At 43.2% G+C, this 16,795-nt stretch overlaps 1 protein-coding gene across 2 annotated transcripts in view; it reads right to left on the reverse strand.

Annotated features, from left to right (window-relative positions):
- Window positions 1–16,795, reverse strand: part of PIK3C3 (phosphatidylinositol 3-kinase catalytic subunit type 3) — a 166,183-nt gene that overhangs the window by 7,843 nt on the left and 141,545 nt on the right. For both annotated transcript variants that reach the window (XM_058171421.1, XM_058171419.1), the window contains one exon: window positions 2,313–2,438. In XM_058171421.1, the coding sequence (XP_058027404.1) occupies window positions 2,313–2,438 (126 nt within the window). The remainder of the gene's footprint in view (window positions 1–2,312; window positions 2,439–16,795) is intronic.

The raw sequence follows: 16,795 nt of genomic DNA on the forward strand, positions 1-16,795 counted from the left end.
TTCCAGTTAATTAAACTTGATATCAGATCAAGAATCCTACATATTTACTTCGGGTTGGTGGCGATTGGAGTGGGAAGGAAGAGGGAGACTCAAAAACGGTAGGGTGAAACCGAAATTGGCAGGACAGTTGGTTACGCTGGCTCAGATAAGAGCTTTTAATAAGTCTCTGTTTTTGTAGAAACTGTCGACTTCATGAGTCACTGTGCGCAGGAATTAAAGCACCAATTGATTCTTCTTCTAATTAAAAGAAGAAACTTGCCAGCCGGAATCAAGAGTAACACTCAGGAAAATGTCCATGGAGATTAATACTAGAGCAACTAATAGATTTAAACTTAATGTCAACCGCTTGAATCTAGATTGCAGAAAATATGACTTCCGTAACAGAATCATCAGTGCTTGGAATACTTTACCTGACTCTGTGGTCTCTTCTCATAATCCTAAAAGCTTTAACCAAAAACTTTCTACTATTGACCTCACCCCATTCCTAAGAGGACCATAAGGGGCGTGCATAAGCGCACAAACGTGCCTACCGTTCCTGTCCTATTGTTTTTTTTTCTTTTCTTCTTCCTATATATATGCTTATACCTCCTTATATTTATTCATATATGTTTATATACGGTATAATCTTTTGTATGATTCCTACATATATTGTTGTGACAAAATAAAATAAATAAATAAAATAAATAAAAATTCTCAGTCATCCAGGTCATGGTTGTCCCAAAGGTGCTTTTTCAAGAGGCAACTGGACTTTCCTTCCTTCCTTCCTTCCTTCCTTCCTTCCTTCCTTCCTTCCTTCCTTCCTTCCTTCCTTCCTTCCTTCCTTCTTTCTTTCTTTCTTTCTTTCTTTCTTTCTTTCTTTCTTTCTTTCTTTCTTTCTTTTTCTTTTGAAGACGTTTCGCTTCTCATCCAAGAAGCTTCTTCAGCTCTGACTGGCTGGTGGGGAATGGAAGGATTTATACTCCTTGCAGACAGCTGGTCATTTGCATCCTTTTTAGAGAATCGTTGAGGCCACCTGGTGACCCTCAGGACACAGATAAACCTCCAAGTAGCCTCAACAACTCACTGAAAGAATGTAAATGTATGTCATGAAGAGCATAACGTTGGTAGAACAGCAGAACAAGAAGAAATATCTTTGCAGTGAATTTTGTCTCTGGGAGATTGGGAGTTGTAGTTTTGTCTTAGGCATGAAAGCCAGCTGGGTGACTTTAGACCAATCACCAGGAGACCGTGAGTTCTAGTCCTGCCTTAGCCATGAAAGCCAGCTGGGTGACTTTAGACCAATCACCAGGGGACTGTGAGTTCTAGTCCTGCCTTAGCTGTGAAAGCCAGCTGGGTGACTTTAGACCAATTACCAGGGGACTGTGAGTTCTAGTCCTGCCTTAGCCCTGAAATCCAGCTGGGTGACTTTAGACCAATCACCAGGAGACTGAGTTCTAGTCCTGCCTTAGCCGTGAAAGCCAGCTGGGTGACTTTAGACCAATCACCAGGGGACTGAGAGTTCTAGTCCTGCCTTAGCCGTGAAAGCCTGCTGGGTGACTTTAGACCAATCACCAGGAGACTGTGAGTTCTAGTCCTGCCTTATCCGTGAAAGCCAGCTGGTTGACTTTAGACCAATCTCCAGGGGACTGTGAGTTCTAGTCCTGCCTTAGCCATGAAAGCCAGCTGGGTGACTTTAGACCAATCACCAGGAGAGGGTGAGTTCTAGTCCCATTTTAGGCATGAAAGCTAATTAGGTGACTTTGGGCCAATCACCAAGAGACCATCCAGCCCTTTTTTCACAGCCCCAACTCACCTCACAGGGTTGTTGTTGTTGTGGGGAAAACAGGAGGAGGAAGGATATGTTCACCGTGGTGAATTATTTATAAAAATAATAAAGCTGTGCTTTAATGGACTCGCACATAAAGGAGAGCTGGAAGTTACCCTTGTCGTTTCCAAGATCCATACCTTATCTCCAATTTTTGCATTCACCTTCATCATAGTGAAGCATTTCTTGTCTCCTTGAATAAGGTTTGACAATCGGACAAGGAAAAACACAAGAGAGAACATTCCAGAAGGTCTCCCATTCCTGTTCACTCCTAATTTTGAGGGAAAGGAAGTGACCCCAATGGCTATTAAACCGCTTCGATGCCGAATTCCAGCAGCGTTACCTCATAAAGACGTCCTATCCAACGTCAGGGGTCTACATCTGATCTGGAGATTAGCCATCACAGTTCTCAGGAGAGAATCTGGTTGCCTTCCTAAGCCGGCAATCCTTCATTCTGTTAGATGAGCTTCTTGGTCTGGTTTTAGGAGAATCTCGAAGAAGTTCTTACCTGAGCAAACTTGTGGATCTGTTCCACCATCGCTGCAAAGAGCGCATGGACACTTTCGTCGATCAAACTCTGCATGTAGTGGACAGCTTCCTCGTCAGACAGATCCAGACGGAACTTGTCCTGAACCTGAGAAAAGCGAGCAACAAAATGACTCTAGATTTATGGCTACCTCTACAAGATGAGCAGAAAATTTTAATCTCTCTCTCTCTCTCTCTTCCCCCCCCCCCCACAACCTTTCTTTTTCTCCTTCTCTTTCTTGTCCTTGGTGTTGCCTGAGCTAAGTTGTTTTCTTGTAGATGTTTCATTACCCAATTAGGTAACAGCATAAGTGCTAAAAATACATTTCCTAATTGGATAATGAACTGTCCACAAGAAAACAAGCAAGCTCAAAGGCAACAAGGACACCACATGACTCCAGAGCTACAAATATTCTCTTCATCTGTCTATCATCTGTCTGTCTGTCTTCTCTATCTATCTATCTATCTATCTATCTATCTATCTATCTATCTATCTATCTATCTATCTATCTATCTATCTATCTATCATCTATCTCTATATCTTTATATCTGTATCTCTCTCTATCCGTCTATCTGTCTATCTGTCTCTGTCTGTTTCTGTCTCTGTCTGTCTGTCTATCTATCTATCTATCTACCCATCCATCTATTTATCTACCTACCTACCTATCATCCTTCCATCCATCCATCCATCCATCCATCCATCCATCCATCCATCCATCCATCCATCCATCCATCCATCCATGTCTGTCTATCTTATCTTATCTTATCTTATCTTATCTTATCTTATCTTATCTTATCTTATCTTATCTATCCATCCATTCATCCATCAGTATCTATCTACCAGTATCTCTCTCTCTCTCTCTCTCTCTGTGTGTGTGTGTGTGTGTGTCTGTCTGTCTGTCTGTCTGTCTGTCTGTCTGTCTGTCTGTCTGTCTGTCTGTCTGTCTGTCTGTCTGTCTATCTATCTATCTATCTATCTATCTATCTATCTATCTATCTATCTATCTATCTATTTGTCAAACACAACAGTATATATAAGCATGAAATGACCATACAAATTGGATACAATCAAAGGGGACATTAGGACAGGAATGGTAGGCACGTTGGTGCTCTTTTACACGCCCCTTACAGACCTCTTAGGAATGGGGTAAGGTCAATAGTAGATAGTTTTTGGTTGAAGCTTTTGGGATTTTGGGAAGAGACCACAGAGTCTGGTAGTGCATTCCAGGCATTAACAACTCTGTTACTGAAGTCATATTTTCTTCAATCAAGATTGGAGCGGTTAACATTAAGCTTAAATCTATTGTGTGCTCGTGTATTGTTGCGATTGAAGCTGAAGTAGTCTTCGACAGGAAGGCGATTGTAGCAGATGATTTTATGAGTTATACTCAGGTCATGCCTATCTATCTATCTATCTATCTATCTATCTATCTATCTATCTATCTATCTATCTATCTATCTATCTATCTATCTATCTTCCTTCCTTCCTTCCTTCCTTCCTTCCTTCCACCCCTCTCTCAAAATCAATATTATGCTCACCTTCCTCGTGTCAATCTAGAGTCACCAATTCTAGCACAAACCCAACCTTGTGAATGTAAAATCCCCATCAACCCCTCTAAAGTCAGACATTTCTATAGGTGTACAAACATGCAAAAATGTATGGATAGAGATCTATCTGCCAGCAACCTCACTCCAAAAAAAAAGGCTATCTGCAGGAGAGAAGACCTTTGAACTTGAAATCAGTTATCTGTAAAATAAGATGCCCCCTTCATACAACTTACTAATTCTCATAACCTTCTATCATTCATTCTTTTTCAACCAGAAAACTGTTCTCATCCACAGCGACCAAACAGACAACCAAACAGAAAATCACACATAGTTTTCTCTGTGTTTCCTGCAGAAATGAAAAGGAAGGGAGGGAGGGAGGGAAAGAGAAGGGGAAGGAAGAGAGGAAGAAGGGAGGGAGGGAGGGAAAGAGATAGGGGGAGGAAGGGAGGGAGGAAGAGGGAGGTAGGGAGGGAGAGAGGGGAAGGAAGGAGGAGAGAGAGGGGAAAAGGAGGATGGAGAGAGAGAAAGTGAGAAGGAGGAGGAGGGAGGAAGAGGGAGGGTGGGGAGAAGGAAAAACAGAGGAAGAGAGGGGAGGACGGAGGGAGAGAGAAGGGAAGGAAGGAGGAGGAAGAGGGAGGAGGAGGGAGAGAAGGGAAGGAAGAAGGAGGAGGAGGAGGGAGGAGAGGGGAAGGAGGAGAGAGAAAGAAGGGAGGGAGAGAGAAAGGGAAGGGAGGGAGGGAGGAAGAGGGAGGGTGGGGAGAAGGAAAAAACAGAGGAAGAGAGGGGAGGACGGAGGGAGAGAGAAGGGGAAGGAAGGGAGGGAGGAGATGGGAAAGGAAAATACGAAGGAAGAAGGGAGAGGGAGGGGAAGGAGGAGAGAGAGAAAGAAGGAGGGAGAGAAGGGAAGGGAGGAGGGAGGAAGAGGGAGGGTGGGAGAAGGAAAAACGGAGGAAGAGAGGGGAAGGAAGGGAGGGAGAGGGGAAAAGGAGGGAGGAGAGAGAGAGGAGAAAGAAGGAGGGAGGAAGAGGGAGGAGGGAGACGGGAAGGAAAAAATGGAGGAAGGCAGGGTGGGAGAGAGAGGAGGAAGGGAGGGAGAGAGAGGGGGAAAAGGAGGGATGGAGAGAGAGAGAGAGAGTGGGAAGGGAGGGAGGAAGAAGGAGGGAGAGGAGAAGGAAAAAACGGAGGAATAGAAGGGAGGAGGGAGGGAGAGAGAAGGGGGGAAGGAAGGAAAGAAGATAGGGCAGGCAGGGAGGGAAGGAAGGAGGGAAAAGAGAGGGAAGGAAGAAACAATGAAAGAAAGGGAATGTTGTAAACTTGGGTGGGTGACTTGCTTTATGACCATTACAACTTATGACCATAATGGGCAGGCTCCATTACGGTTCTAAGTTGAGGGTGACCTGTTTGTACCTACCAGCATGTGTCACAGACAGAGAGATAAGCACTCTACTTTGATTGCTTTGTAGAACAGAAGAAGTAAAGCCAAGACCCAGTTGTGCACTTGTACTGCTAAATTGGTTGCAACCTCTGTTGTGTCAAGGAAATGTGCAATTAACGTGCGATTCAATTAAGAAGGGAAGAAATTGGCGCAAGGTAAGAGATGATTTCTTTGGGAGGTCATTGTAAGATCAAGATGAATGAGGGCAGATTCCATGTAGGAAATGTCCTACAAGGCAGGTAAAATCTTGGAGAATAAGAGTATAACAGAGTTGGAAGGGACCCTGGAGTTCATCTAGTCCAACCCCCTGCTCAGGCAGGAAACCCTATACCATTTCAGACAAATGATTGTCCAATCTCTTCTTAAAAACTCCACAACTTCTGGAGGCAAGTTGTTCCGCTGAGTCATTGTTCTCACCATCAGGAAATTCCTCCTTAGTTCTAAGTTGTTTCTCTCCTTGATTAGTTTCCATCCATTGCTTCTTGTTCTACTCTCAGGTGCTTTTGGAGAATAGCTTGACTCCCTAAAGACCTTGGAGTCTTAGTGAACAATCACTTAAATGTGAGCCAGCAGTGTGAGGCAGCAGCCAAAAATGCTAACACAATCCTTGGTTGTGTATACTGCATGAATCAAGAAGAGGGCCGTGAAAATATTTACAGATCCCTCACATCCTGGACATAAACTGTTTCAACTCCTACCCTCAAAACGACGCTATAGAGCACTGCACACCAGAACAACTAAACACAAGAACAGTTTTTTCCCAAAGGCCATCACTCTGCTAAACAAATAATTCCCTCAACACTGTCAAACTATTTACTAAATCTTCACTACTATTAATCTTCTCATCATTTCCATCACCAATCTCTTTCCACTTATGACTGTATGTGTTGTGCCTCGTCCTCCCTCCTCTCCTCAGCCGGGCCCCTCCCGCCTCCTCCCGGGCCTGCTATCAGATTCAGAGTCTGATAATGAAGAGGAACGGCCTGGCATGCCTCCAGCCCCCAGCCCTGGCACCATGCCCGGACAGAATGTCAGGAATGAACAAACAAACCTCACTCCTACAGCGTGGGAGCATGGAGCCAGCCACGTGCTGGAATTACCGGCAGCAGATCCAGAGGAAGAGAACCCACAGTGGGAGGATCCCCGCTTCCGGAGATCTGAGAGGTAATGTCAGCAGAAGGAAGGGAGGGGCAGGCCTGGATAAGTGCTGAGTCATGGAGCCACACCCCACAGCCTATATAAAGGATCAGCTTGAGTCAAGCAACTTTGAGTCAAGCAAAGTCTCATCTGGTTTGCTGAAGTCACAACTTGGATTCCTGCCTGCCCTGAGAAATCTGAAAGGAATTTGGCAAAGCTGCAGAGGCTTCGTGGCCACGCTTGATACAGACTTCCTAGACCCGGTTGTCGGAGGGGGAGGGGGACACGACAGTATGACTAACTTTTTGTTGCTATCATTAAGGGTTAAATTGTACCCTATGACCATCATTTGTGTTGTAAATGTTGTACCTTGATGAAGGTATTTTTTTTCTTTTACTTTTATGTACACTGAGAGAATATGCACCAAAACAAATTTCTTGTGTGTCCAATCACACTTGGCCAATAAATTCTATTCTATTCTATTCTATTCTATTCTATTCTATTCTATTCTATTCTATTCTATTCTATTCTATTCTATTCTATTCTATTCTATACTTGTTGTATAAACAGAGGCACAGAATCAAAATTACGGAAGTATTACTACCGCTTTATCAAGCCTTAGTAAAGCCATGCCTGGAATACTGCATCCAGTTTCGGTCACCACATTACAAAAAAGATGTTGAGACTTTGAAAAAAGTACAAAGAAGACGAACTACGATAATTAAAGGCCTGGAAACAAAAACATATTGAAGAATGGTTGCAGGACTTGGGTTTGGCTAGTCTAGAGAAAAGGAGGACTAGGGGCGACATGATAGCAGTGTTCCAATATTTGAGGGACTGCCACAAAGAAGAGTGGATCAAATTATTTTCCAAAGCACCAGAAGGCAGGACAAGAAACAATGGATGGAAACTAATTAAGGAGAGAAAAAGCCGAGAACTAAGGAGAAGTTTCCTGACAGTGAGAACAATTAACCAGTGGAACTACTTGCCTCCAGAAGTTGTGAATGCTCCATCACTGGAGGTTTTTAAGAAAAGACTGGACAACTATTTGTCCGAAATAGTATAGGCTCTCCTGCTTGAGCAGGGGGTTGGACTAGAAGACCTCGAGGTCCCTTCCAGTTCTGTTTTCTATGTAGAAGAACACAGATGGTTTTGTTTTAAGTCTGAGCATTTGTGGAAGCATTTTAGCACAAATCCAAAATAAAACAGCAAGTGAAGAAGGAAAGATTCAAGTATACAATTCACAGATGGTATTTTGCATACTTGGGATTGTGTGTGTGTGTGTTTGCGCGTGTGTGACTTTCTATTAAAACTTAGACCTTCATTTAGATAGCAGTTAAAATTATAAATGCCTTCCTAATAAACAGCATCTTAGAAGGAGAAGAAGATAAAGAAATTGAGATATACCGTATATACTCGAGTATAAGCCGAGTTTTTCAGCACATTTTTTGTGCTGAAAAACGTCCCCTCGGCTTATACTCGGGTCTATACGGCTTATACTCAAGTTTTTTTTAAGCCTCGCTTATACTCGAGTATATACGGCTTATACTCGAGTTTTTTTTTTTTCTTTTTTTCACATTTTACCGGACTGAAGCCCTGCCGGTGCAGTGAGAGGGCGGGGCGGGGGAGCCGCCAGCCTTCTCAGCTGAGGGAGGGAGGGTTTCCCCAACCGGTAGGTGCCTCATTTCCCACCCTCGGCTTATACTCGAGTCCCCAGTTTACCCCAGTTTTTGGGGTAAAATTGGGGACCTCGGCTTATACTCGGATCGGCTTATATTCGAGTATATACGGTAATTTCTGCAGTGCTTCTACAGAGGCTGTTACAATTATCTTTCCAATAGCATCTAATTAAGTATAGATTTTGGACCATTTGTAAGTCCTGACACTAAAGTGGAAGGCCAGAGGAAAATGGAAGATTACAAGTTATTGGTCCAATATTGGTCCCAGACATAAAGAATGATAATTCAATCTTTTCGATTCCAGCCACAACTTTTCCTTTTAGGATTGATGGCTAAAACAGTTAGAAAAGACTCGTGGTAGATTATTTCGGACAAAGATTACTGCAGTGGGATTATTACATACAGAGATACAGAAAGATTTGATGCTATGGAGGAATGGCTGGTGAAGTTGACAGATCTTTTTTTTTTTTTATTCAAAAAGTTTTACAGAAAATTTCCCCTTCCCTTCCCCCCCTCCCCTCCCCCCTCCCTTCACAAGCCCCCTCCCCCCCCGACTTCCCGGAACGAGCACAAGGTATAGTTAAAAATAAAACAAACATATGCTAAAAAATTTTCGTCCCAACTTAATTATACCCCTACAATCATCAATTCCTAACTTCCCCCGAAAAACCTAACTGTCAGAACAATTAATAAGTGGAACGACTTGCCTTCAGAAGTTGTGAATGCTCCAACACTGGAAATTTTTAAGACAATGTTGGATAACCATCTGACTGATTTAAATTGCTCGTATTTATTAATTGTTACGTTCAGCAGTAACCCAATACTGTCTATCTTGTATTTGGTTCTCATTGTATGTATCCCAATTTTCCCCAGTTTCACCCCATCCTGTTCTTTCAGTAAAGCATCCAGATCTACCGACACGGTCTGTTTTATTGGAGGATAGGTGGGTTCAGCTGCATGTCGAGCTGCACACAGACGAACATGAAGCGAGGACCGAACACTCTCTCAATAAACTCAAACTACCCACAGAGGATATAACGTGTAGGACCTACTATCAGATAATACAGAAAGCAGAAAGTGATTTTCCAAGGCTTTAGCGAGTCTGAGGAAACACGGTAAACTGCAAAGACAGCTTTTTAAACTGATACACATCACAACTTCGTGGGATGCTTTCCATTAGTGTCAGTCTGAACTGCAATTTTTGCTCAACAGCTTGGAAGATCCCAGATAATAGAGCTCCCTCCTCAAGCAAAGATTCTCCAGGGCATTTAAACAAAATGAGCCTTTCACCATCTTTCTACTGAACTTGCCTGTCCATATGTGGCTATCAATCCGGTGTTTCTGGAATTACTGATGCCAAGACTGGTTTTACCTATTATTGAAGATGCCAGCTGAATAAACAGCAGTGAATCTGGTTTGATAAAGGTTAGTTCCAGGAAGTAGTTTACACTTCATTCGTTCAGTGGCCTTACTGCTGTATCTATCTATCTATCTGTCTGTCTGTCTGTCTGTCTGTCTGTCTGTCTGTCTGTCTGTCTGTCTGTCTATATCTATCTATCTATCTATCTATCTATCTATCTATCTATCTATCTATCTATCTATCTATCTATCTATCTTTTTCCCCAAAAATAACCCTGTCTTTATTTTTTTGAACCCTGAAATAAGTGCTTGGCCTTATTGCCATGCACTCAAAAGCCTGATTGGGCTTATTATCAGGGGATTTATTTTGGGAAAAACAGGGTATCTATCTATCGATCTCTATGCAGCTCTCATCTCTCTGTCATCTCTCTCTCTCTTATCTCTCTCTCTCTCTCTCTATGCCTACTTTATATCTATCTATCTATCTATCTATCTATCTATCTATCTATCTATCTATCTATCTATCACCTCTCTCTCTCTCTCTCATATCTCTGTCTCATCTGTGTCTACCTACTTACCTTATCTCCCCCCCTCCCCTCCCTCTCTCATCTCTCTCTGTCTACCTACTTTATCTGTCTATCTTATCTATCTATCTATCTATCTATCTATCTATCTATCTATCTATCTATCTATCTATCTATCTATCTAATCTATTCATCCATATCTCTCTCTCATCTCTGTCTTATCTCTCTCTGTCTACTTACCTATCTTATCTATCGATCTATCTTTCTATCTATATCTATCTATCCGTCCGTCCATCTATCCATCCATCCATCCATCCATCCATCTCTCTCTCTCTCTCTCATCTCTGTCTCTGTCTACCTACCTATCTTATCTATCTTTCTACCTCTATCTATCTATCTATCTATCTATCTATCTATCTATCTATCTATCTATCTATCTATCTATCTATCGTCTATCTATCACTTCTCTCTCTCATATCTCTGTCTCATCTGTCTACCTACTTACCTTATCTCCCTCTCTCTCTCTCATCTCCCTCTCTCATCTCTCTCTGTCTACCTACTTACTCTATCTATCTATCTCTATCTATCTATCTATCTATCTATCTATCTATCTATCTATCTATCTATCTATCCATCCATCCATATCTCTCTCTCATATCTGTCTTATCTCTGTCTACCTACCTATCTTATCTATCTTTCTACCTCTATCTATCTATCTATCTATCTATCTATCTATCTATCTATCTATCTATCTATCTATCTATCTATCTATCTATTGTCTATCTATCATCTATCACCTGTTTATGAATCAGTCAATCAATTATATTTAAGAACCGCTCATCTGTCTCATAGAGGGACTCTGGGTGATGCACAATAAAATATGAAAAGTATAAAAACAGTATGTGCAAAAATTGATTAAAAAGGTTTGGGGGGTGGGGGAGGTTTTCAAAACAGCATCCAAGCCCACGGCTAAGTGCTCCTTTGTGTGCCCCGAGCAAGGGGGCAGAGCTATAACATAACATAACATCAGAGTTGGAAGGGACCTTGGAGGCCTTCTAGTCCAACCCCCTGCCCAGGCAGGAAACCCTACACCATCTCAGTCAGATGGTTATCCAACATTTTCTTAAAAATTTCCAGTGTTGGAGCATTCACAACTTCTGAAGGCAAGTCGTTCCACTTATTAATTGTTCTAACTGTCAGGAAATTTCTCCTTAGTTCTAAGTTGCTTCTTTCCTTGATCAGTTTCCACCCATTGCTTCTTGTTCTACCCTCAGGTGCTCTGGAGAACAGCCCAACTCCCACTTCTCTGTGGCAGCCCCTGAGATATTGGAACACTGCTATCATGTCTCCCTAGTCCTTCTTTTGTTAAACTAGACATACCCAGTTCCTGCAACCGTTCTTCATATGTTTTATCCTCCAGTCCCTAATCATCTTTGTTGCTCTTCTCTGCACTCTTTCTAGAGTCTCAACATCTTTTTACATCGTGGCGACCAAAACTGGATGCAATATTCCAAGTGTGGCCTTACCAAGGCATTATAAAGTGGTACTAGCACTTCACGTGATCTTGATTCTATCCTCTGTTTATGCAGCCCAGAACTGTGTTGGCTTTTTAACAGCTGCTGCACTGCTGGCTCATATCTAGATGGTTATCCACTAGGACTCCAAGATCCCTCTCACAGGTACTACTATTGAGCAAGGTACCACATATACGGTACTGGTGCATTTTGTTTTTGGCCTAAATGTAGAACCTTACTTTTTCACTGTTGAATTTCATTTTGTTAGATAGCCCAATGTTCAAGTCTGTCAAGATCTTTCTGTAACTTGAGCCTATCTTCTGGAGTGTTGGCTATTCCTGCCAGCTTGGTGTCATCTGCAAATTTGATGAGTTCCCCATCTATCCCTCGTCCAAGTCATTGATGAAGATGTTGAAGAGTACTGGGCCTAAAACAGAGCCTTGGGGTACTCCACTGCATACTTTCCTCCATGTGGATGTAGTTCCGTTGAGGACTACACGTTGAGTGCGGTTGGTCAGCCAGTTACGAATCCATCTGGTGGTGGTGCTGTCTAACCCACATTTTTCTACTTTATCTAGTAGTAGGTTATGGTCTACTTTATCAAATGCTTTACTGAAGTCCAAGTAAATTATATCAACAGCATTCCTCTGGTCTACTAATTTTGTCATTTTGTCAAAGAATGCGATAAGATTAGTCTGGCATGATCTGTTTTTGACAAACCCATGTTGGCTTTTGGTTATTACTTTGTTTGCTTCTAGGTGTTCGGTGATTCGTTGCTTGATTATCTTTTCCAGAATCTTCCCCGGTATTGAGGTCAGACTGATAGGTCTGTAGTTTCCTGGATCTGTTTTTTTTCCTTTTTTGAAGATGGGAACTACATCAGCTCTTTTCCAGTCCTCTGGCAGCTCCCCTGTGCTCCAGGATCTTTGAAAGATATAGTTCAGTGGTTCTGTCACGTCTGCCAGTTCCTTCAGAACCTTGGGGTGTAATCCATCCGGTCCTGGTGATTTGAACTCGTCTAGGGTAGACAGGTGTTCACTTACCATTTTCTTCCCTATTTTAACTTGTGTTTCTAATCTGTTTTTTGTAGTGCTGTTTTTGATAGGTTGGATTGTTTTTTCCTTTTGTGTAAAGACAGATGCAAAATATGAGTTAAGTAGATCTGCTTTCTCCCTGTTGCTTGTCATCTTCTTGCCACTTTCTCCCAGCAATGGGCCAATTGTTTCCTTGACTTTTTTCTTGTTTTTAACATGTTGGAAGAAGCTTTTTTTATTATTTTTTGTTTTGTAACATTATTACTATGTTTTGACTCTTTTATGGAAGGCCAGGAGAGTGGGTCTGCCTCACCTCTAGGGGTGTAGGTGGGGACAATGATCAGATCCCATCTTAGAAATGAAATTCAGCTGGGTGGTTTTGGGCCAATCACCAGGAGATGGTGAGTTCTAGTCCCGTCTTATGCATTATAGCCAGCTGGGTGTCCTTGGGCCAGTCATTCTCTCTCAGCCCAACCCCACCTCACAGGGTTGTTGTTGTGGGGAAAATAGGGGGAGGAACTTGTGTTGGATACATTGGTTGCCTTGAGTTATTTGCAAAAATCATAAAGGCAGGATATAAGATAGATAGATAGATAGATAGATAGATAGATAGATAGATAGATAGATAGATAGATGAGAGAGATGAGAAGGAAGGAAGGAAGGAAGGAAGGAAGGAAGGAAGGAAAAGAGAGAAGGAGGAAAAATGAAAGGGAAGGAAGAATTGTTATATAGGTTCATTGCCCTGAGTAATTTGCAAAAATCATAAAGGCAGGATATAAAGTAGATAGATAGATAGATAGATAGATAGATAGATAGATAGATAGATAGATAGATAGATAGATAGATAGATAGATGAGAGATGAGAAGGAAGGAAGCAAGGAAGGAAGGAAGGAAAGAAGGAAGGAAGTTAGTTGAGCAAAGACCATTTTAAATGGCAGTGATTAACTAAGGATCCAGAAACTAGTTTTCCTACCTTTGTGACTATCATTTTAACTGAAAATTTATGGAATATTTTGCATGCTGCACATGAACTATACCTGAGCTACAGATCATTTAACTGCATCTAACCAAAGCAGAAAGAGATTTAAAAAAACAACAACAACAGGAAGAGTTCAGATCCGGCCATCTTTGATCTCATGAACACAGGGGGGGAAAAAAAATTAACATTTATCTAACCGACACAGTTCATCTAACCAACGAGGGACATGATTCTCTCTCTTTTTTGTATTTTCAGACATAAGACTGCCCATAAAGCAATAATCTGCCTCAGGGGAATAATGGATTAAGAACCTACAGAATAAATTTAGCTTTCTTTTTCTTTTTCTTTTTTTTTTCCAGACAGAAACTAACAATGCTTGGCTCAGCTCCTCGGGGCAATTTGGTATCAATGTTTAATGACCATATGTCACAGCTTTGGGGTTTTACACACACACACACACACACACACACACACACACACACACACACACACACGAGAGTGTTCGCATCAAATCCACAGCTTGTCCAAAATAGCCTTTAATAAATACCTCCTCACTGGGATATTTCATTCACACAGCTAATTATTAGTCAGTGACTCTGAAAGCTATAGTACCTGTTGCTAAAATGATAACCGTGTTATATTGTGGTGATCCTGGAATGAACGACTTGCTAGAAAAGTCACGACTTTTGCTTGTTGCAAGGCAAGCATAGAACACAGAATAACGGAGTTGGGAGGGACCTTGGAGGTCTTCTAGTCCAACCCCCTGCTCGAGCAGGAGACCCTATACCGTTTCAGACAGGTGGTGTCGTGTCCCACTCCTCCGCCGACGGCCGGGTCGGGGAAGTCCGTATCAGGCATGCCTCTGCAGCTCTGCCAAAGTCCTAGCAAAGTTCTCAAGGCAGGCAGGAGACCAGGAAGTGACTTCAGCAATCCAAGGTAGACTTTGCCTGACTCAGAGAATGCCAGAAAGCAGATCCTTTATATAGGCCATGGGGTGTGGCTCCATGACTCAGCACTTATCCAGGCCTGCCCCTCTCTTCCTTTTGCTGACGCCGCCTATCAATTCTCCTGAAGCGAGGATCTCTCCAGGCTTCAGCTGTTGGTAATTCACATTCCTCAGGCTCACATGCTGTGGGGGAGGGGGAGGGGTCTAGTTGCTCCGTTTGCCTGGGCATGGAGCCAAGGCTGGGGGCTGGAGGCACGTCAGGCCCTTCTTCTTGCTCGGCCTGTCTGGGCATGGTGCCAGGGCTGGGGCCTGGAGGCATGCCAGGACATTCCTCAGCGTCCGGAAGGAGATAAGAGGGACCCGGCTGCAGGGAAAGCGAGCGAGACACAACAGGTGGCTTGTCCAGTCTCTTCTTGAAAGCCAGCAGTGATGGAGCACTCACAACTTCTGGGGGCAAGTAGTTCCCCTGGTTAATTATTCTCACTGTTAGGAAGTTTCTCCTTAATTCCAGGTTGTTTCTTTCCTTGATCAGTTTCTGTTTTTTGGCTTTGTGTCCTAACCTCTGGTGATTTGGAAAATATGTTGACCCTCTCTTCTTTGTGGTTATTGAAACACTGCTATCTCTCACCAGACTAGGAATATCCAATTCCGGCAACCATTCTTCATATGTTTTAGCCTCCTGACCTGGATAGGAAAGTCCCATGGATGATCTAAAAAACCTCCAGTGATGGAGCACCCACAACTTCTGAAGGACAGCCCCTTCCACTGATTAATTAACAGGATAACAAGAGTTGGAAGGGACCTTGGAGGTCTTCTAGTCCAACCCCCTTTTCAAGCAAGAGACCGTACACCATTTCAGACAAATGGCTGCCCAGTCTCTTCTTAAAAACCTCCAGTGACGAAGCACCTACAGCTTCTGGAGGCAAGCTGTTCCACTGGTTAATTGTCCTCACTGTTAGGAAGTTTCTCCTCAATTCCAGGTTGCTTGTCTCCTTAGATTAGTTTCCATCCATTGTTTCTTGTCTGGGCCTTCTGGTGCTTTGGAAAATAGGTTGACCCCCTTGTTCTTTGTGGGAGTCCCCCAAATATTGAAACACTGCTATTTGGACCCATTTTCCACAGAAAAGAAAACACCGGGAGCCACAAAACCCTTCCCGTTGCCTGACTATTTCTTGAGCGGCCACAAAACTAGCATATGTAGTTGAATTAAACATTCTCTTTTCTTCTGAAATGTTTCTTTTCTTGGATTTATCCATAGTTGGCCTACCAGGGGTTGAAAAGCTCAATAAATCACTGGCGGGTGTCGCACGTTAGTGGTTGTGACACTATTTTGAGCGACAGGGAGCCGCAGCAGAGGGGTGAAAGAGCCACATAGAACTCCTGTTCTAGTCCAATCCCCTGCTCAAGCAGGAGACCCTATATCATTTTAGACAAATGGCTGTCCAATCTCTTTTTAAAAGCCTCCAGTGATGGAATATTTCTGAAGATAAGCCGTTCCACTGGTTAATTATCCTCACTGCAGGAAATTTCTCCTTAGTGCTAGATTGCTTTTCTCCTTGATTACGTTTCCATCCATTGTTTCTTGTCTTGCCTTCTGGTGCTTCAGTAAATAGTTTGCCCTTCTCACCTGTTGTGACTCGTCCTCCCTCCTCTCCTCAGCCGGGCCCCTCCCGTCTCCAACCGGGCCTTTTATCAGACTCCGAGTCTGATAATGAAGATGAACGGCCTGTCATGACTCCAGCCCCCGGCCCTGGCTCCATGCCTGGAGAGGATTCAAGGAGTGAAAGGACAAGCCCCATAAACCTCACTCATACAGCGTGTGTTCCTTTGGCTCAGCCTTCAGAGCAGGAAGCCAGCCAGGTGGTGGAATTACTGACAGCGGATCCAGCTGAAAACAATTCACGGTGGGTGAACCCTCGCTTCCGGAGATCTGAGACGTGACGCCAGCAGAAGGAAGGTTGGGGCAGGCCTGGATAAATGCTGAGTCATGGAGCCACATCCCAGAGCCTATATAAAGGACCTGCTTTTGGCATTCCAACCTTGAATCAAGCAAAGTCTTATCTAGTTTGCTGCTATCGCACTCTATCGTTGAAGTCACAACTTGGGACTCCTGCCTGCCCTGATAAACCTCGAAGGAACTTGGCAAGCTGCAAAGGCTTCGTTGCCAAGTTTGTTACGGACTTCCTCGACTCGTGCGTCGGAGTGGGAGTGGGACACGACACCACCTTTGAGGCAGCACCTGGAACGCTGCTATCACAAGCAAACAAGGATACGGTGCTAGAGATTTCAAAAATAGACTGGACAAGCATTT

This window comes from Ahaetulla prasina, chromosome 2, assembly GCF_028640845.1.
Source record: "Ahaetulla prasina isolate Xishuangbanna chromosome 2, ASM2864084v1, whole genome shotgun sequence".
In the NCBI taxonomy this organism is placed as follows: Eukaryota; Metazoa; Chordata; class Lepidosauria; order Squamata; family Colubridae; genus Ahaetulla; species Ahaetulla prasina.